General features: G+C 45.9%; 1 protein-coding gene across 4 annotated transcripts in view; it reads right to left on the bottom strand.

Annotated features, from left to right (window-relative positions):
- Positions 1-22,761, bottom strand: part of SLC41A3 (solute carrier family 41 member 3) — a 59,820-nt gene that overhangs the window by 25,738 nt on the left and 11,321 nt on the right. For 2 of the 4 annotated variants that reach the window (XM_081078652.1, XM_081078654.1), the window contains exons 3-4: positions 7,922-8,029; positions 1,750-1,821 (exon numbers count right to left, since the gene is read on the bottom strand). In XM_081078652.1, the coding sequence (XP_080934778.1) occupies positions 1,750-1,821; positions 7,922-8,029 (180 nt within the window). The remainder of the gene's footprint in view (positions 1-1,749; positions 1,822-7,921; positions 8,030-22,761) is intronic. The other 2 variants (XM_081078655.1, XM_081078653.1) reach the window with 1 other exon arrangement.

A 22,761-nucleotide genomic window follows, 5' to 3' on the forward strand; every position in this document is an offset into this window, starting at 1 on the left:
ATCTCCGAAGCTCTTCAGCTACAGGCCAATATAAATTACCCAAATACCTTATAGTATATTACAAGTGGTCTTGGCCCATGCAACTCACCTCAAGTGGAGAAGGCAGACATCTAAACACAAAATTGCAACAAGGGCAGCCCCACCAGCACATGCCAGGCACCAAAGAGCTGTACCTGGCATCCGGTTGGAACTGAGACCTGACTGGAGTCTTCAAAGGGCTTCATTGCCAGATGAACAAGAGGAGAAAAGACATTCCAAGGAGAGGTAATTGCATAGGCAGAGGCAGGGGTGTCGGGACAGAAAGCTGGTGGAGCAGGTGGGACCAAACCATGAATGCCTTTTGAGCCATTCCCACACTTGGATAAGGGGAACTCACAAAGGGGCTTAAGGAAGAAAAGGCCTAATCAGTTTTCGGTTTCAGAAAAGGTCACGCACATGGCTATGCAAAGGTGAGCTGAAGATCAAGAAGTCTGGAGCAGTTAAAACAGCGAAGATGTCTGCAGTCAGCTAAGGACCAAGAGGCCACAACAAGGAGGAGCAGGGCTAGATTGCAGCGTAAATCAAATGTAGGATGCTCAGTGACTAGATGTAAGGATAATGGGCAGAGAAGCTGAGGGTAACTCGGTTTCCAGCTTGATTAAATGGGAAGACTATTTACTGGGCACATCTAGTGTGACTGATTACCACTTGCAAGCTAGACTCCACGCCTCTCCCATGACCCACAGCTCACAACCACCCACATGGCAGGTAATGTGAAGTGACTTGCCTGAGAGTCCCCAGCTGGTTGACTCCCAAAGTGACTCCCAAACATCAAACTAGACGGAGTTGGGTGTGAGGAGATGGGTGTCAGAAGAGATGGGTGTGAGGAGGGAAGGTGACGAGGCTAGATCTGGCTATGCTGTTTCAGGGATGCTTCTGGGACAGGCAGGTGGAGATAACTAATAAAGAGCTAGAAATAGAGGCTCTGGAACCCAGGTGAGAGGTAAAGTTGGTATCCTTCTAATTTGATGAACAGGGAGATAAGGCTAAGCAAGTCTGTGTGCTCTGCCCAAGGCTATCAGTTGATAAATGATTGCCATAACTCCAGGCCTGTCTGATCTCCGAGTCCAGTTTCTTTGTGAAGCCACAGGCTGTCCCCAGCAAGACAAGCCTAGGTTCTAGATAGAGCCATTCTCTTTCTAGAGCCAACCCTAGCTTTCTGTGAGCCCTTAAGCCAATTTTTGCAGGCTCCTCTTGGGCTTCCTGACTCTGAGAATCTCAGGATGAGCACTTAGCCCAACTAGGGTCAGCTAGAAGGAGGTACAAGTTTAAAGCATTTAAGGGACAAAGTTTTGCAAAGGCTGAGAAGGAATAGGCAGAGAGGCAGGAGGGGCCAAGGAGGAATTTCCAGGCAGGAAAGATTTGCAGACACCCCAGAAAGAATAAGTAGGATCACATGCACAAGGCAATCACAGGAGAATGGCAGCAACCCTGGCAAGCACTGTTTGGGGAGAGAGAGTGGGAAGTGAAGGCAATTAGCATCCTAGGCTACGTGAAAGCGAAATGAGTATAGGAGAATCTTCCAAGAAGCCTCCACCTGCTGCAAGAGTGTGGTCTGGTGGGCATGGGGTGGAGTGACGGGTGGCTCCCATTGCCAAAATTCAGTCCAGAGCACAGGGACAAAGGCTCACTTAGCTTTCATCCTTCCTACCTGCAGTGGGTCTGGTTGCAGATGCAAAAGGGGACCCATCAATCAAAGGGAAGAGTCACCTGAATGAGGGCGAGGTTACTGCTGATGACTCTGTGCTGCTCCCGGGGATCATCAATTTGTCCAGTATTGGCCTAGGATGGAGAGAAAAGGGCAGAGGGTAAGTCTGGCTGGGCCCAAAACCAGGTCAGTCCTTCCTGGAAAAGGCAGTCCCCCCAGGATCGAGAAATCAGCAAATACCATTTCATTGACATCAGAACAAATTATTCTGACCAGCTTTCAAAGCAGTGATTCAGGAATGGAGAGGTAAGAACACAGGTTCTTTTGAGATCAGATGGTGTTATGAACCATCTCTCCCAAACCCAAGTATGCAAGCGCGTGCATACACACACGCACACATGTGCACACAGGCATGCATGTCACCCGCAATTTCAGAGCCGAGTGACTCCCAAGTTCATCCACAGACCACAGGCAGAGGACGCCTCTGTGAAGTTGGCCTGTGGCCTCAGTCAGATTGTTGGCCATGTGCACCCAGCACCTGCAGTTCCCTTCTCCCCTCTCCAGTGAGTCACATCTCAAAGGACCGTGAACCACCCCATGAATCATCCCATTTCAGAAGTGCATTTAAGTCCCTCTTCTCTTAGGATAAGAAAATGACCAGAAATATGACTTTCTCCTTTAAAAATGGGAGACAGCTCCTAATATCATAGCATTTGCTAACAAAATTCAAGATGTAGATAAGAAAAGGTTTCAAAGTAAATATATTTTCCTAGCTCCTTTGTACTAAGTTCCTGAACTCCAAGGGAAAAAATATAATCACTTTTCTTTGTACAAATAAGGGGAGGCTTTTTGTCTTCAGTATGATGGACGTCTGGGACACATCACAGAACAGTCTTAGAGCTTCAGTCGAATCTTCCCACAGACAGATTAATATCCACCTCAAAGACCCTCGTAGCAACAAGGGCACAAGATGGAGAACACTGCTGCACATGTCCAAAACACACGGCCAGCAGGCCCGTCCTTCCTGTCTGCTCCACACTGCACTGTGTGCTCCCAGGGACTCAATGTGCCCGTTGGCTGTTTCCTGTGGATCAACCAACTCCAAGGTTGGTGCTGCTCTTATCACATAATGGGCTTGCTGCTGGCCCATTACCCATGAGTATGAATCAGAAAGGAATTTCTTCCTCAAGACGTTTTATTTCCATATCATTAGCATGATAATCTCAACATCCATCCATGATGTCACAAATGGCACTATTTCATCTTTTCTTATGGCAGAATAGTATTCCATTGTGTATATATACCACATCTTTTTTTATCCAATCACCTATTGAAGGACACTTTGGTTGTTTCCATATCTTGGCCACCATAAATAAAGCTGCAAGGAACACTGAAGCACATATGTCTTTACGGATAAATGTTTTCAGATTTTTGGGGTATACATCCAGGAGAGGGATTGCTGGGTCGTATGGTAATTTTATTCTTAATTTTTTGTGAACCTCCATATTGTTTTTCATAGTGGCTATATTCCCACCAACAGTGTATGAGGGTTCCTTTTTCTCCACAGCCTCTCCAATACGTGTTACTATTTGTCTTGTTGATGATAGCCATTCTGACTGGGGTGAGGTCAACTCTTCATTAAACTCTGCTCAGCTTCTATCTGTGTATGCCACCTCTTTAATGCCAGGACCCTGTCTTACCCAATAAGTTATATCTTCAGAAGGACATTTAGTCCATTCACAGTAAAAAATGACTTGTCATTACTTTGTATATATTTTTTTCTAATAACAAAAAAAATATTTACTGGATTAAAATGAAGGACTGAACATAAGTTTTGCTATCCTTCTCCTTACCCAAATTGGAGGATAAGGAAAGATAATCTTTTAACTTTTTATCTTGAAATATTTTTGGACTTCAGAAGAGTTTCACAGTTAATACAGAGAGTTTCCTGTAAACCCTTCACCCAGCTCCTCCTGATGTTAACATGTTACATAACCACGGGACAATCATCAACTAAAACATTAACAATGGTACGACACTATTGACTAAATGACAGAATGTATTTGGACTTCCACAGTTTTTCTACTAAAGCCCTTTTTCTGTTTCTGGAAATAAATCCAATCGCCCATTGCATTCAGTCATCACTGTCTCCGTGGTCTCTTCTAATCTATGAGAGTTTCTCACCTTTTGTTGCCTTTCATGATTTTGACCCTTTTGAAGAGCACTGGCGAGTATTTCACATAATGTCACTCAACTTGGGTTTGTCTGGTTTTTACTCGTGATTAAGCTGAAATTATGGATTTTGAGGGAGAAGATTGCAGGGGTGAAGTGCCCTTCTCTTTGCATGGTATCCGGGGTTGCATGATACCAACATGGCTGATCACAGGTGATATTAACCTTGATCAGTACGGAAGGTGATGTCTGCCAGGATTTTCTACTGCAAACTTAACTATTTTTCCCTTCCCATACTCTAGAAACTGGAAGTGAGTCACTAGGTCCAGCTTCAGCTCCTAGAGGACGGTATATCAAAGACTTGAAGACATGTGCTAAAACTACGACGGCAATTACACATATTTGAGGAGATACTTTGAGGCGATGTTAAGGTCTTATTTCTCCTTAAAGTCACTCACTAATTCATCACTGGATTTTGTCTGCAACAATGATCGCTGTGGTATGATAATGGTGATTTTAAATTTCCTTCTTTCTACAGTTATTAATTTAATTTTTAAATTAAATCTCTAAGATAGAATTGTCCCTTTTCCCCCATTTATTTATTGACTTAATCATTTATTTATATGGTATTATGGACTCATGAGTAGTTATTTTATTCTAGAGGTCATAAGACAACACTATTTATTTTGTTGCTAAAACTTTTCCAGCTGTGGGCATTAAGCGCTCTTTTAGGTTGGTTCCTGCTTCTGACATGCCCACACCTCCTCTTTAGCTCTCTTCTTTACTTTCAGGCACTCAGATATTCCAGATTCATTTTATGTTTTCCCTGCCCCAGCCCTAGAATGAGCCATTTTCCCAAGGATGCCGGTTGTTTTTAGTGGAGAATGGTATCAGAAACCAAGATCTCGGCACTAGGTGCGCTAGGTACTACGGGGGTGATACAGCTTCTAGGTCCTCTTAGTGGATGAAGCTAGGAAATATATGTATGTACATAATGACTCACCTCTAAACCATGTATGCAAACATATCCATACTTATTTTTGTATCTATCTGTATGTATATATATTAAAATAAAAATGAGGACCGGTCCGGTGACTCAGGCGGTTGGAGAGCCGTGCTCCTAATGCCGAAGGCCACCGGTTCGATTCCCACATGGGCCAGTGAGCTGCGCCCTAAATAGCTAAGATTATGAGCAACAGCTCTCCCTGGAGCTGGGCTGCCGTGAGCAGCTGAAGGATGGCATGAGCCGCCGTGTGCTGCCACGGGCTGCTGTGTGCTGCCATGGACTACCGTGTGCCACCATGGGTGGCCAGTGGGCAAGCGTGAGTGGCCGGCAGCCTGCGAGAGCTGCTGTGAGCTGCTGTGGGCAGGCATCTTCAATACGGGAAGTGGCACATGTGATAACAATGTGTAATAAGTTTCAACTTGTTTGGTTCAGTCAGTTGGGTATGAGGTACAGTTGAGAGAAGGTGTGTTTTAAAGTGTGCCATAAATCATGGATCACGAACAATGCATTAACATGAAATAGGCAAACGGTTTCATCCTGCATCATGACAATGCTCCCTGTCACCTATCGCTCTGGTATGGCAATTTCTGTCAAACAAAAACATTACAATGTGTCTTCATCCACCTTATTCACCAGATCTGGCACCATGCGACTTCTGGCTCTTCCCCAAAGTCAAAATGACATGAAAATTAAATGTTTTCAATCGATTCAGGACATCGAGGCAGCCACGACAGCACAACTAAAGACACTCACAAAAGAGGACTTCCAGAACTGCTTCAGAAAGTGGCAAGAACAATGGGACAGTTTGTTTGAAGTGAGGGGGATCATTTTGAGGGGGATTAATGGCAATGTATCTTTTACTGTAATAAATTTAAAAAAATTTAAATATTCACTATTTTTTGATCATACTTCGTATAGTTGTATATATCTGAGCTTATTTCTAGATTTTGTTCTATGATAATATCAATTGAGACACTTTGCAAAATATTTTAACTACTATAGCTTTAGATTAAATTTTAAAATCCAATTTTAACATTCTTTTTTTCTACCAAAATTTTCTTGGTATTCTCACTCATGCTCACCGATAAACTTTAATATTGTCAAATGTTTCCCTAAATCCTTTTGGCATATTGATAGTAATTGCATTAATTTTATAAACTAATGCAAGGAGAACTGATAACTTTACAACACTGACTTTTCCCAGTCAGGAGCTTTGTATTTCCAAATCTGTACATGTATATCTCAATTGGGGTAGTAGTTTCGTGGGTGGGTGAATGGATGGATAGATGGCTGGATGGATAGATGGCTGGCTGGATGGATAGACAGACAGACAGACAGACAGACAGATTTGTCAAAAGTCACTGACCTGTGCATGTAAATCTGTGTTTTCATTGTATTAATTTCTATCTTAGTACGATGATTACAAAAAGTTAAGAATGGGTGTTGAATGCCTTTAAAGGTTCTACTGTGATTATAATGGGGCTGTTCTCCTTGGATAGACCACTGTAAAGAATTATACTAATCATTCCTTTTTCCTTCCACGTTTTATGTATTTTAAAAGAATTATAACTCTAAAATAAGGTCTTTATAGAGAAGTGTTTAAAATGCAGTTAAGCATTATGAAATAAAAACGTAACACCTGAAATGCCAGCATGACAGAGATAACCATCAACATTTTTTTCTTCCCAAATGACCAATATAATCATGCGTGCGTGTATGTGTATACATGGGCATGCGTGTGTGTGTGTGTGTGTGTGTGTGTGTGTGTGTGTAGTGTGTGTATGTTTCTGCATCATGCTACCTGCTGCTTAAAACATTTCAATGTCCTACAGCGCTCTACATGATCTGGCCCCATGTGTCAGTTTGCTATTGCTGCTGTAACAAATTATTGCAAATTTAGTAGCTTAAAACAACAGAAATGTATTATTTTACAGTTCTGGAGGCCAGGGCTCTGAAATGAGTCTAATGAAGCTAAAATCAAGGTGTCAGCAGGGCCTGGCTCCCTCTGGAAGCTCTAGGGGAGAATCTGTTCCTTTCCCTTTCGCAGCAGGTAGAGAGCCACATTTCTTGGCTCGTGGTTCTTCTTCCATCTTCAAAACCAGTGGCAGAAAAACTTCTCTCTGGGACTCTGCTTCTCTCATAGGCCTTCTTTTTCGTCTGAAACTTCCCTCTGTCTCTTTTATATAAGGACACTTGTAACAGTAGGGTTATCCAGGACGTTCTCCCATGGCAAGGCCTTTAACTTAGTCAAACCTGCAAAAACTTTTTCCATATAAGGTAACATTCACAGGTTCTACAGACTTGGACCTGGACATCTTTGGGGGCTGCTGTTTAGCCAACCACCCCTCACCTAATGTCTTTGGCCTCCTGTTGCCAGACAGCCCCGTCCCCTTGCCCTCTGCACTCCAGCTAAGTTTGTGGCTCTTTTCTCCGTTTCTTGAACACACCACACTTCCTCTTACCACTGTCCTTTTTCATCTACAAATGGGCATCAGAGAGAGGAAAACAATTTCAATTCCTGGATAGCTGTGAGGGAAAAAGAGTGACAAAACTAGGAAGCTTATTGGATAGAGTCCAGAGTAAAACCCCTCCGGTATTCAAGGAGCCCTTCTAGAGGACAAAACCCCCTCACAAAGATTATTAACAGCATGCAATCCTCTGTCTCCTCTATGAAATCTTCCATCAAACCTGTGGTGCTTTCTACGGCTTCAGTGTGAATGTGTAGAGCTGGACTCGGGGTTCAGGTGGCTGAGCAGGGGCAGTACATAGACTTGGGCACAGGAGCACAAAGTCCTACCTGACACTGGGTTAAAGGAGAAACTCAGGACACACGGGGGCTGGGCCTGGACTCACCGCTACTAGAGCCTAACCGTGGAAAAACAGGACAACAGGCCGGAGTAACCAGGTAGAGCATCATGACAGAACAAAACCCAACAATACTCATCTTTTCGGAGAGTCCTATCCACCCACTTATAAGCTGCTTCAGGGAGACCTGGTGGTACAGATGTGTTCCTCCCCAGGAGGTAGGTGACCCAGATATCCAGGTGTCCACTTACAGCTGTGGAGAGTCGTGACGCCAGTGTCATCTCCAGGTTCCCCTTCAGGCCCACTAGGGGTGGCACCAAAGTCAACAGGTCTTTAACCTCCATAAACACGGGCCAGTGCTGGTGGGGACAGAATAAGAAACTCAATCCATACACACATATTGGCATATCTGGGACATTTCTTGAGAGAAGCTTCCACAAGTTACTTCTCACTCACTATAAAATCAATGAATAAGACTAGTTTCTTAAGTGACTTTAAACTAAACACAAAACAATGATAAAGCTATGAAATTTTCTTAATATATCCAGTGAATAGAACTAGTAGTAGCCTCAAGAGAGTCTCTCTCTCTCTGGTCCTCAACACCTGGGAAAATTGGGGGCTAGGATGGGTCTAGCTTTGTTAAGTATGAACAATGTATTTGTAGAAACAGGAATGAGTCACCAATTTCAAAGTTGGGAGATTCTCATGAATTGGGAGAGCTGGGCAGGGACTCCCGGGCAGCCCCAGGCCTGGTCTGTTGCTCCCAGGCACCGAGGTCAAGTGCAAGGTATCCTGGAGTATCTATCATGTGGTGGGGCTCTGGATTTGTCAAAACAGACAGACAGTGCCTCTATCCAGGTCTTTATCAAACATAAAGGAATAAAAATTAAAAATAAAACGAATGAAAGGGATGCACGTTTCAAGAAAACTAGAAGTGAAAAAATTTCTTTGTAAAGTGAAAACTATTCCAACCTGTTTAACATGCAAATTACATTGTTCCCCTACCAATTTGTAACACTCCATCTGATCCTACTGACTTATTTGAGCTCCCTATCCCCTACAGATATCTGTGACCCCCGTACTAGAAACTCCTGGCTTTGGAATGCTAGAGCTGAGAAAAACCAACTTTGTCAACTAGGAGACAGAAAGCCTTTGCTCCCGTTCTCTGAGACAAGAGCTGTGTGAAGGTGAGGCTCTGGAGAGTCACCTATAAAGCAGCACGCTAAGACATCTCATCAGGCCTGGAGGTCAAGGGATTGGGCCAGGCTCTTTTAAGACCCATTGTTTATTATGGTTTCTTCACTCCTTGGTTTCTCCCTTTACCTTATCTACAAAGCTGTGAAATTCAGAATCCTTACCAGCTCTGGTGGAATTATGAGTCTGTCATCTCCTAAAAGTTCAGGAAAAAACCATGTCACCAGGCAAAGAGATGCTGCCATTGTCTCAGTCCTGGTCATCCAGAAGCCTCTGGCCCCATAGCAGCTGTGCAGCTGTCCTATCAGCTGCCACACTCCATCCAGCACAGGTGGTCTCCCCTTCAGTTCACAGACATAGGCCCTCCCTACAGCCTGGGCTCCTGCCTCCAGGCAGTGTCCCCCACCCTAAATCCCCTCCTCCGTCCTCTGCACCCTGACAGGCTCCTGTGTGCTCTCTTTCCCTGCCTACATGCAAAACGAAGTACCCACCAACCCAAAGTAAAAACAAAGCACCCCCCCTTCTTCAGCATCACTACATTTTGAATGAGTTCCCGTCATCACCCATCATAATTCAATGCTGTGCAAGCCTCTGACTGCCCCTGCACCCCAAAGCAATGCCCCTCTTCCTAAAGGAAGCAGTAACCTCCACAGGCTCTGCTAACTAACCATCGTTCTGCTGCTCGCTCTGTGTTAGGGCATCTTCCACCCCACCCCCATACCCCCACCCAACCATGTACTAAGCTCCTACTGTGTGACAGGCACTTCTCTGCGCTCTCTGCACTGCTGTCCATGACTACAACCCCTGTCCTACACTGACCTCTCTAGTCATTCCATCTTAACCTCCAGTTAACCTTTTCCACCTCCTCCCCTTTTAATTTTCTTTAAAATTTAATTTAAAGGATTGTATTTCCTCTTTCCACATAGGAAGTCCACAAAGTTAGAAATTTCACCAAAGTCTAATAATCCCTGATTCTTCAAAATGGGCATAGACTTTTCCACTTTGGGTAGTTCTCAGGGTACATGATGGCCTTCTGGGACTGATTCAACTAGAAGTAACACACTTTCTCAGTAAAACAAAGGATCACTCTTTTTCAAGATTCCAACTCCACAGCTGAGAAACTCCCTGTTAAGGGACAGATTGAAGCAAGCAGAGAGGAAGATCAAGCTACCAGCACCACACCAGTTACTGCCTGTGGCACACACTGCTCTTGACCAATCCTTTCTCACCACTGGATTCACCTCAGCCCACTCAAAGTTAGCTTTCTGCAAACAGTAAAGTCCACCATTCAGGAGACTGGGAGTTGTAGACCTCCTGACTGTAATTCTGGCTTTCCTTCACTCTTTGTCTTCAGTTCTCCTTTCTGTCCACATCCTCTCCTTTTCAAGGCTTGAGTTACCTTCCCCTGCATGCCTTGAGTTTCCTTTGCCACAGCCACCTCTCTCTCCATCAACAAGCATCCTGAAGGGGGTGAAGGCTGGAAGGTGTAATTTTATGCAGGGAGTCCCACCCTCCTTGAGTGTGGGCTAGGACACTGGGATGGCCAAGTAGATTTGAGAAGTCATGTTTAGACATCAGGACTCATACTCTACAACCATGAGGGGTCTATTCTGCGACATAGTCAAGAAACATGGAAGGGTAAAGCAGAAAAACAGGAGGACCATGGATACTGAGTGACACTTAATCCAGTGAATTAACTAGTGCTGGAGTTATCTAACCTGCAGACTTCTTTATAGGGATCATAAATGTTTTTAGTCACTTTGAGTTGGGTTTTCTGTTACCCACAGCCAGAGCACTCCAGCTGATCACTGGGCTCTGTGCTGGTGACGCATGACCTGACGGGCTCAGATCTTCCTTCTGAGTGTTACACCTGCCAACCCAACTGGTGACTGAACCTGTGCACATCCCAGAGACCCCTCCAACTCTACCTTCCTCGCCCAGCTCACCTTGCCCTGCCTTGCCCATTGAGTTTCCAAGCATCCTTTTGCCTTGCCAGCCAGGACTTAATTAACCCTTTGTGTTCCCCGACATCCTGACATCCAAGTTTTCATACAGTGTTTCCCCGAAAATAAGATCTAGCCGGACAATCAGCTCTAACGTGTCTTTTGGAGCAAAAATTAAGACTTGGTCTTATTTTACTATAAGACCAGGTCTTAATATAAGATAATAATATAACATAACATTATAATATAATATAATACTGGGTCTTATATTAATTTTTGCTCCAAAAGACACATTAGAGCTCATTCTCCGGCCAGGTCTTATTTTCAGGGAAACATGGCAACTGTCTTAAATTCTGCCACTGCCCTCTCCAGAAACACTTTAAAAATTTATCCCAGACACTGGGGAGGCTGAAATCAATCAAAAGCAATGGTTCTTGTACTTGGGGAGCTCTGAATCATCACCAGTCTTCCAGCTTTCCCCTGAGGCCTGGAGCTGAACTCTCCATGTCATCTCTGACCCAGCTTCCAGGGTTAAGTTTTGTTGCACATATACGACCATGTCACTCAGCCTTTTATAACCTTTCATTACCAATTCCACTCCTGGACATATACCCAACAGATGTGAGTCCTTCTGTGCCCTCACTAAAACATACTCAAGAATGTTCCTAGTAGTATCTTACCTTGAGAACAGTCAAAACGAATCTACAGTATTAGAAGTCAGAAGAGTGGTTTAGGTTGGGTGGGGCCTAGAGGAGCCTGCTGGGAGCTTAGAATACTCTTGACGTGGGTGGTGGTTACTAAGGTTCATTTACCTTGAGATGCTTTATCAAACTGTACACATATGAGTTGTACAATTTTCTATACTTCTATGCTATACTTCAATAAAACAAATACATGATATTTACTATTAAAACAAAGAATGACAACAGAGTCAACAACACCTTTGCTCTCAGTATATAACTCAAACTCCATAGCAGAGTGAACAGGGTCCCTCACTGCCTGCCCAGTGCCCGTCCCCATGACAGTGTCCACTCATGTTCCTCACTCTTTGCAAACGCATAGTCTCATCTATCCATATCTACACACACGTTGATCCCTTTACCTGGAATGTTTGCTGTTTCTCACGTCATCCTGGAAACTGCTACATTATCTTTAAAGTCCAACTCCAACTGTTCTGCTAACTATAGATTCTCTGACTCCTCTAGGAAGAATGGATTGTTCTCTCTTCCTTCACAGGCAAACATCCGCTCACTGCCTCCACTCCCTCACACTCATCGGTGGGATGATCTGATAAGCAGCTGCCTCACCCACTAAGACTACAAATACCAGGAAGATGGGGACTGGTCTGTTTCTGCTCACCACTGCACTCTCAGGGCCCTGCTGCAAAAGGGAAAGGAACAGATTCTCCCCTAGAGCTTCTGGGGGAGCCAAGCCCTGCTGACACCTTGATTTTAGCCTCATTCGACTCATTTCAGAGCCCTGGCCTCCAGAACTGTAAGATAATACATTTCTGTTCAGGCTGCTTGTTGATTCAGTTCAACAGAATGTGCTGAATGTGCTGAAGGCGGAACCAGATGAATGAGTGAATTCATCTACCCTACTCAGCGTTTGGTTATCAGCTGCTCAAAAGCAGAGATCATGTCTGATTCTTCTCTAATTCAGTGAAGAGCAATCACAAACCCTCTAACAACAATAAAAAAAAAAACCAAACACTTTTATTGTCTCCAGTACACATGTGTGTACATAAACCCCAAAACGTTCTGGAAGGACATTCATGATCTGATAATACAGGAATAAACTAAGATTGAGGGCTGTGGTCAAAGAGGGGTTAACCTCAGCCTTCAGATTTATTTTATTAAAAAGAGAAATATTTATACCTTCCTTGTGTAACTGAAAAATAAATTTTTGAAAAAACCCAAATGACACTCTGGCCACTTACTGGCCCTCAATCCCGAGGCCCAAGCATAGATTGATCCCAGGCCCCAAAAAGAGAGAAACCCCTGGCCCTAAACTGAGAGGAGGCGAAGTCAGTACTCAGCCAGTGCCTTTGGTCTCAGGACTGCACCAGGGATGGCCCATGAGGCATGCCTCCCGAACCAGACGGTCATCTTTGCTCTAGGCTCCTAAGCCGAGGCCCAGCATGCTCCTCCTGTTGCTCTCGGCTGGCACCAGCTTAGGTACCGTTGAAGCCAGGAGCTGGGACCCCGTCCCATATTGTAGGGCTCTGTATGGAGTGGTGTTGCCCAGACTGACTGCTTCCTGCACTGCTGAGTGGCAGTGAGCAGGCAGGTGGTGCTTCAAGCTCAAAACCCAGTGTAACTCAAGTGCCCTTGAATCTCATAGCACCCTGGTGTCACAGAACCACGTCTGCAAAGTGGAGATAAGGAATGGGTACGACTTCCAGAGCTATTTTCTCTTTCTCCCAGCTGCTGAATCTCCCAAAGATGAGTGGCTCAAGGCTTGCATTTGCAGACAGCTTTCCCCATGATACTCTAGGTCTGCCTCCCAAGACACCCCTTTTTGACCTTCCACAGTCACCTATGTGGAGCACAGCTTGGAGCCCCTTCACCCCATTATGTGTTCCTCAGTTCCTACAGCCTGGGAGGGTATTTGTCAGTCAGGAGAGATCGGCAGAATCTGGAAGATTTAGTGGAATGTGGGGAGTAGGGGGTGTGGGGATCGTGCCTGACCATCCATAAAGGTGGCGTAGGATGCCAGTCCAGGAGGAAGTCGAGGTGGAGGGCAGAACACCTTTCCTGACTCTGCATGAAGGAGCCATCTCGGAGGCCAGCATGAATGAAAAGGGCAAAGAGTCTCTCTCCCCAGTATTTGCAGGAAGGTCTTAGGGAAGGGGTGACAAACAAGCCCAGATGAACACAAGTTTTTTAACACCGAGCTGGTCAGTATGCAATGGGCTGCCCGAACCCCAGGAAGGGTGAGCATCCCATCTACTGAAGTATGCAAGCAGAAGCCGCCCGGGAGGCATCGTGAGAGCCTCATTCAGAGACCAACAGGCCAGGGTGGGTGTTGATCACCCCTCTCTAACTCAGAGACAAGTGCACAGGGAAATGCTAGGCGGCAACTAATAAGGAGATGCTGTGTGTACTGAGGAAGGTGGAGTGCTATCTGGGATGACTCCATGGATTAAAAAAATAAATTTAAATTTAATTTTACAGGTTAAGAAGTACATTATATAGTATGATCCCAAATATTTCTGTGTTTATGTGTTCTGGATAGATAAACAGCACAATGTTGGCAGAGATTATGGGCACCCATCCTCCTTCACTTATGTACATTTTGTAATTTTTTTAAAAAACATGCTAACTCTATAAGAAATGTTTAAGTAGACAGAGCAAACCCTCAATGACTCAAACAGCATTACCTAAGCCATAAACAGACCGGGAGAAGCAAACGCCAGAGTGTGTAATCACTCGAGTGCCTCCCAGCAAACACCTCTACCTGATGGAGATCACCATAGCCCCTTGCTGGCCTGGACCCCCAGCCTGGGCTCTGGCTCTTGTCCTCCCACGGAAGAGCCCCACAGAGATTTTTGTGATTAGAGGGAATAGTGCCCATCACCCTTGGGCCACAACACAAAGTGCACTCAGTCATCCATCCTCACAATCCTGCAAGGTGGGAACATTTATTAGCTCAAGCTTCAGATGGGGAAACTGAGGCAGGGGGACACTAAAAGTTCCCTCAGATAGTGAGCAAATGGCAGAGCCAGGATACGAAACTCTCAGGCCTAATGAGCCTGCATTCCCTAGAAGGAAAATGGTTTTAGTTCCTGGGGCTAACGTGGCTCATGTGAACTGACCTTCAGAAAGGCTCATCAGAAGCTATTGTAAATCTCAGACACTCAGGTCCCTGGAGGAACCCTTCTGCCAGCAACATTGAGCCCAAGACTCCCAGGCATCGAGGCTGGACTCAGAGTTGCAGCCCCACTCAGGGCCCTCTTGTGTCCCCCAGCCTGTCCTATCTGTGATGCCTGGGGACCCTGGTTCCTCCAACCCAGTACCCCACAGTGTCCCCTCAGATGCCCAGTACGCACTTGGATTGTGTTCATCACCAGGCCTGCAGTCATCATGCCCAGACCCGAGAGCAGAAGGGGCACCGTGATCTGGCATGTGATGGTGAAGGCAGTCTCAGGGAAGACTCCATAGGGAGACCGGGTGAGCTCACAGCTAAAGCCTCGAAGCTTCTTGCCCTGAAAGCGAAACTCCAGATTCAGCTGGGTGACTACCATGGTCAGGCTGTCAACTTCATTCCCAGGAGCAAGATGTCCAGGTCCAGGGAGCCCTCCTTCCTCTGTCCTCTGCACCTTCACGTTTCCTAAGGAGTTCGCACAGGTAGTGTGGCCAGGTGCCCTGCGCCTGTGAAGGGTTCCCCCTTGGTTGAAGGCCAGAGCAAATGAGAGACCAGAAAAGGCCAAAGTGACTCAGGGACTCATTCAGGGCCTCAGCCAGCTCCTTCTGTCCATCCACTCTCTGCAGATCAGGTTTTCTTCAGAGAGTGACTGCTACGTCAGCTGGGACCTCCCTCAGCTGGCCTGCCACTAGGAGGTTCACTGTCCTTTGGCACGACCTTGGCAGCATCCAGCCCTCTAGCCCAAGCTGGCTCAGGCTAGATGCAGAGCCACGTGACGCCTGGCCTTGATGAGGGCCAAGTGGAGGCCTGCCCACCTCTGCACGTTTGCCCTGGGCAGCGTCTACTCTTGGCAGATAAGGGCCTGGAGAAATCTCAGCATGATGGGCCCACTTCTCAGACTGAATCTACAGCCCTCTGAGGGTCTGCAAGAAAGAAGCCACATCCTGTGGTCACCTCAACTTCGATGTCCAGGGGGTCATGGCCACATGAAGAAGCTGTGTTCATAGGGGAAACACAGCCTTGTTCTTTCAAGGGCCCAAAAGATTTGTAAATGTGCTTCCAAAGGGACCACACTCTCATCTGCTGCAAAGGTAAGACCAACCCGGCCCAGAGGAAAACGGTCTGGGGCACCACCTCTAACTCCTAGGAATTCTATTGTTGGGTGTGCCTGCTGTGCATTCCACAGGTGCCAGGGACAGAATGTCCAGGCCTGAAGGCAGGCCAGAGCAGGGATCAAGGCCATAGCCAGCAGAAGCCCGAAGCTGAGGGTCGGATGCACACTCACCTATGGCCCCCAGGGACTTCACCTAGACCAGGCCCTGTGCAGGCCTCAGCTCTGCTCCTGTTCCTAAACCACAGACCTCCTGGACACTTAGCTGGTTCCCGTCTGTGCCACCCTTTGGTCCTGCTGCCTGAATTTCACAGCCCTCACCAGTCTACATCCTACTGACCTCCCAAGCCTATCCCCTCTCCTCACGAACTCCCGCCAAACATCTCAAATAACCATTTTCCTCAAGCCCCAGATATTGCTTCACTGCATCTTTCCTCACACCGCTCATTTACTGTACATTCATTCAACAGGTATTTTTAAGCCCTTCCTAGGAACAAGACATAATGAGCTCTAAACTTTGGCATTCCTCCCATTGGGAGTTGGAGTTCTGTCTCCTCTTCGATCTGTGACTGCTGGACCAGTAGAACAGTGGAAGAGACACTGTACTAGTTAATTTCTGGGCCAGAATCTTGAGAAACTGACAGCTTCCACTTCCCATCTCTTGAGAAGTTCATGCCTGAAACCCAGCCACCATGCTGTGCGGAAGCCCAAGCAGTCACAGAGAGGCCACATATAGGGGTTCCAGCCAAGAGCCCCAACTGGTTCTAGTCTACAGCCAGCAGCAATTGTCATGTCATGTGGACTATCTTGGACTGGGTACAGTGCCTAGCAAGCCACCCCTGCAGATGCTACATTGGGCAGATAGCCATTCTCAATGAGCCCCACCCAAAGCCCTGCAGATTCATGATCAAACTGAATGACTGGCTTTAAATAAGCCACAAAATTTTGGCGTGATTTGTTGCACAGCAGTAGATAACTGGGACATTTGGGGAACCTCATCTCCACCCCTGACTAACTCATTTCAGATAAACCAACAACTTCCAGGCCTCTCCCCTCCAGCCCAGACCTCCATCCTGGGCTATCAGCTATGCTTAACCCCACCAGGGAGAGGGACACGCACCCCAAACTGTCTTTCATGATTTCTTCCAAACCTTTTGCCCCAAGCTTCTAGCCTCAATGAATGGTTCTGCCAGAAATCCAAACCTCACTCTAACCACCCCTCCCTGTGATCACCTCAACCCCACATCAAATCTGCCTGTTCCCAAATTTCTCCCGCATCTGCCCCTCCTCTCCAGCTCATGGACACGACCTTCACCATGGCCCTTTCTACCTCCCAATCCATCTGCCCACCAACAGTAGCACATGCTCTTCATACTCACATCCCACAGTACATCTCCAGGTCACTTGTTTGACCAAATATTATCAACTGTCAACTCATTATTACCTGAGAAAGTTTAGATTTTGTGATCAGGCATTCAAGGCCCTTTATAATTTAGGAAAAATACATCCCTTTGGACCCTCTCTCTTTCTAGTCCCTGGTCATATAATGCACATGATAGACGGAACTTCCTGCAGACCCTCCTGTGGGCCATGCCTGTATTCACGTTTCTCCTTCTGCACACTCCACAAACAGCCCAGGCCAAATTCCTGCCTGATCTCATGGCCAACTGAATCGCCTCCTTGTTTTGAGGCTTCCCAGCTTCCAGGCCTGAGCCTCATATCTCCTTCCCCAGAATTCCCAAAGTACTTTGTCTGAACCTCTCTGAAGGCAAGTCTACTCCTGCCTAATGCAAGCATGAACTGCACATGCATCCTCTCTCCCTTCTTGGACTGTGCTCCTCTTGAGAATGGAGGCTGGCTGATTCACGGCCACAGTTTTCACAGCAGGGGAAATTATTCATTCATTTACACTACAAATTAGTACTTAGGACCTAATATTTGCCAGACTCTGGTCTAAGTGCTGTGATGCAACTGTTAGCAAACAGATATATTTAGGGCTTTCCAGTGTAGTGATCAAAAGAAACCAAAAACATAATTATGACCTGTGAAAAGTGCTCTGAAGGAAAGACAAGGAATGAGGAGAGCATAGCGCAGAATCAACTACACACAAGCACTCAGTGACCAGCAAATGAATGAACAAATGAATAAAATGATAGATCTTCAATTCCCTTTGTGTAGCAGTCCATGATTCTCAATGCCCTTTGGCAATGAATCATTTCATGTTCAATCAAACACCAGACTCTCAAAATATCTCCAGGATGTTCACCAGCATGTACCGCCTGACAGAGGCCCTACAGGTTCACACCCCATGTTAGCACCAGCGGCAGGACCGAGACCCTCAGCTCCTGACTCCCAGCGCAGACTGCTTCCACTACCTGTCCTGCTCTGTCCCTCCCAGCCCCTTCTCCTGTCTGCCACTGCCCACCATCAGTGGTTTGGGTTCACTGAGTCAAGCACAAGTCTGAACCAGTAGGAGGCTAAGAGAAATGGTGCGTTTTTGAGAAAAGAGTTGCAGAAGTTAACTGGTTTAAGGGAGCTCACTGGGTTAAAACAGAACCCCTCTCGGCTGGCCTGAAACACTAACCAAGGCACACACGTCACCAACAAGTGATCACTTTCTTCTGACTTCAGCAACTCCTTTATAGTTTCTTTATAGTTTTAAATGTGGTCAGACATCATAATACAATATATAATCATACACAATGGGACCCTGAACCATTCTCATCAGTACAGAAGATATGGAAACAGACCATCATTTGCATCATTTTGCATAGAAAGAGATTTCCGATTAACCAAGTTATAAATCATCACAAAAATGATTCTCATTTGTGTTTAAAAAAATCAAATGAGAAATTAAGATAAACATATGCACACTCACACACTCCGTAAAAAGTTCAGAAGGCTATACACCAAAATGCTAAAAGTGGTTATTACCTTTGAGTGGTAGAATTATAAATGACCTTTATTGTATAACTTTCTGTACATTCTATTGTGATTATTTGCTTTTATAACCACCAAAACATAAACTGTCACCAAAAATAAATAAAAGACATCATTATGAGAGAAAAATTACTTTCCTGTGCAACTTGAGAACAAAATATGTCAACACGGTTTATTGGCTTATAATCCAGAAAATCAAGAATGTTGATTTTAAAAATGGTTCAGTAGCATAGTGGAAAATCTCAAAGAGCTTAAACTAGATTCCAGGGCTGTATGAGGCAGTGGGTGGAATCTGGGTCAAGCATCAGATGGTGCTTTCTGGGTGACCTATAATAAGCCCCTGCCCCTCCATGGGCCTCTAACCCACCCACAGCCCCATAACACGAGTGGTGGGACTGCATCAGTGGGTTTTCAGTCCATTATGCCATCAGAATTACCTGGGAATTCCTGAAACATGCAGCCCAGACCCCAGTGCAGACCAATGACTCAGGTCCCCAGGCCTGCGGCATCAGAACCACTCATCTATTCCAACTCCCTTGATTTTTAGGGGGTGTGTCACTGCAGGACAGTTAGGAGGGTCCACAGAGGATGCACAGAGGGTTCTGAAATACACATCATCATTCCTAGCTTTCACTTCGGATTCTTCAGTGGGAACTGGTTATTTCCCCAGGAGCATACCTTCTAAACAGCCTCCTGTTGCTTTCATGAGCCAAGTGGGCATTCTTAAATGCCTGAACTTTTCTCCATCCTGTCAAGTTCTCAGAAATCAAGCCAGTTACATTTTCAGTAGCAGGAAAAGGTTCTTCTTTATTTTCTACTTTTGATTTGGCTAGCAGAACCCACCCACAGTAAAAATGGACTGAAGTATAATACTTGCTCGCCCCCACGCCTGGCCCTGCCAGCCTGTTTTGATGCAGTTTCTCCAAGCAGCTCCTTCATGTCACTCAGGCCTCACTCCAACATCCCCTCCTCAGAAAGGCCTTCTCTGGCCTCCCTCTCCAAAGCTGAGGCATATCACCAGCTTTATTGTTTTCATAGCCCTTATTACCATCAAACACTGATTTAAGCATCTTGTGTCTGTCTCTTTTCACTCGACTGTGACGACCACCCCAACATAGCATCCAGCACAGTGCCAGCCCATGGCACACATACACACGCTGCATGAATGAGTGAATGAACAAATAAACAGAATCACAGAAACAAAGAGAAAAAGAACCCAGTCAGCCTTCCAAAGGTTGATTGGTGAAAAGCCTAAAATTATTGATTTGCTGCCCTAACATTTGGTAAAACCATGGCCTAACCTGCAACTTCTCCCCTCTCTACTCCAGTGGATAAGGTCTCCTAGCTAAGCAATGCTCCTTATCAGGAGGACCACGCACAGTTTCCAAGTATCCCTGAATAGTGTGTTTTAGTTCCTGCCAGCCATGGAATTATTCAAACAAGACAATCCCACCCTCCCACAGAAACCAGGGAACATCTCAACCTATTGCTACTAAAAGGCCTGCCTCCCACAATCCCTGGCAATTCACTCTGCTCCCGAGCACAGCCTCTGTGTGGCCCTGCATGGTAGGCAGTGTCCTCCTCCTCTGGGCTGAGTGCACGTGACTGATAAACTGTGATTTCATCTGTCCAGTGTTGGGACTGTGTGTTCAGCCATCCTGGTAACACTAGGGCTAGAACCGCTTCCTCACCAATGAAGTGAAAAAGAGATGATCAAACCAACAGCTGGCATCATGAACAGGGCAGCTCAGCCCTGACCTAGGACACCTGGCCAGCTGTCATTAACTGCTCTTTGCTGACTAGCTCTTGACACGGCGAAGGACGCCTGGGATGGAGCCACTAATTGCTGGCCAGCTTGTGCTTTAGGCTGCTCCATGTTCGGTTGTCTCTCCTGGGCACTGCCATCTCCACCCACCCTAAAGTGTCGTCCTGGTCCCCAAGGCAAGAACTATTGTTAATTGACTGTATCCTGGCGTGAGTTGCCTTCAGGTATGGTCTGTGTCTGGCAGGTGGTCTCTGGCACTCCTGCCACCTAGTCTGACTTAGAAATTGGCTTGACAAAAATGGGATTCCATGGGCCATCCCCGGCCCTGTTAAAATAGTTAATACAGCTCAAAGTAAGGTAACACAGGGCCTTCAAGGATTGAAATTTTTCACACAAGACCTCCTTAATGAAGGCGTGACTATGCCCTCTGCTTCTCATTTTAAAAATCCAATTCAGCCTGATCTTAAACCTGGAAAGAACACAGGGTGCTTCAATGTGGATGATGACAACCTTACTGCTGTGGCTCCATCCACTGAGATCCCCATTCCGAATATCCAATGTTATTGAAATTACTGACTCCATTCAATCAGCAACCAGTAAATATTCTGCAACTACAGATTTGGCTAATATGTTCTGTTCAGTGTCTATTTCAACAGACTCTTAGCTACAGTCGATCCTCAACTCCGATGGAACACAATACACCTTTTCCAAGCTTCTCATGGGGTACTTCACCAGCTCTGCCATCATATAGACTTTGCAGGCAAGATCTTAACTGCATATGCCACCATTCTCTAGGAGCACAGGTCTGACATTACACTGAGAACATCCTCCTCCAAGAAGACTCATTTGACACACTCATTAAGGACATCCAAATACTCACAAAGGAGTTCACAAGTAAAGGATGGCCCATTACCCCACATGTGGGGCAACCTTGCCACCTTGGTCAAATTCCTGAAAATTATTTAGTACACTGAGGGCAACTCCATCCTTGACACAGTCAAAAACAAATAAACATAAAAACAATCAAACAAACAAACAAAAAAAAACAGCTGTTGACCTTTTAGCATCTACAATTTTAATACATGCCCAACATCTTTTGGTCCTTTTTGAATTCTGGAGAAAACACAGTCCTCCTCTATAAATTTTACTTATGCCCACTGACGCTGTGACTTGCAAAGCAGCCTGCCTTAAATGGGTGCCTCCAACAAAAGGCTCTAGCATCTGTCCAAATTAAAATCAGCAGGCACTCCCATCAGGGCCCTCTGAGACTTTCACTGTACAGAGGCTTTAGCAACCTACACCCATGCCTCCTGGAGTCTCTGGACCACCTGCAATAAACTGCCCAAGGGCTTCTGATGCAAGAAACTACCCTCCTTGCCTGCAGTATGTATCAACAGAGAAGTAGTTGCTAGTTGCATGCTGAGTACTCCAGGAAAGAGAGGCTGTGTCACAGACCCTGGCCTGTGATCCTCGTATCCAGCTGCTCACTGAGCCTTGGGAGGCACAGCTACCGAGGACTCCTCAATACAGGAAGGAGAAATACCTGGGCCCCCTGGCATATCCCACCTGCAGGAGGGGGTGGCCTCCCCTGTCCTCAGTCCCTTGCCAGATACCACAGTGCCAGAGGCGCTCAAACCCGTGCCTCAGGCTCCTGGGTTATGTGGGGAGCTCCGCTGAGGTGAACTGAGTGAGGAGTGTTGACATTAATATCCAAACCTGTAGGGAATTTTGATAAGAGTTTATTTGAGACAAACTGACCACATATACCAGGGAGCAAGATCTCAAATGCTCCTGAGAATGACTTTGCTCCTGAGTTTTGCAGCTTCTTTTATGCATTTGAAATTAAAGAGAACAAAAGGAAGATTACCTGGAGGTGAGAGAAAGCAAGGCAGGGATTGGACTACAGGATAGGTAGCAAGATTATGTGCTTTCTTGGGGGTGGTTACAGCCAATTTCAAAGGGTTGTTAACCTAGATGCACTGAAGCAATGGACAGGGCTTGCTTACAGAAAAGACAAATCTTTTACTAAATTATATGCCTGGGGCATGACTATCCACCATGACCTGCCCGGTTACAAATTTATGATCACATCACTCTGTGAGGTTACTTTCCACAGAACCCCTTTTTTGTCCACACATTTAAGTTACAAGGTGGCAAATGGACCCCCAACTGAGGGAATTGATAAATCTGGCATTGATTAATGTGGATTCATGCTCTCTGGGGATACATACTCCATGCACCACCACCCTCACAGGTCCCTCACCTGCAGTT

Source organism: Rhinolophus hipposideros (assembly GCF_964194185.1).
Source record: "Rhinolophus hipposideros genome assembly, chromosome: 17".
NCBI classification, from domain to species: domain Eukaryota; kingdom Metazoa; phylum Chordata; class Mammalia; order Chiroptera; family Rhinolophidae; genus Rhinolophus; species Rhinolophus hipposideros.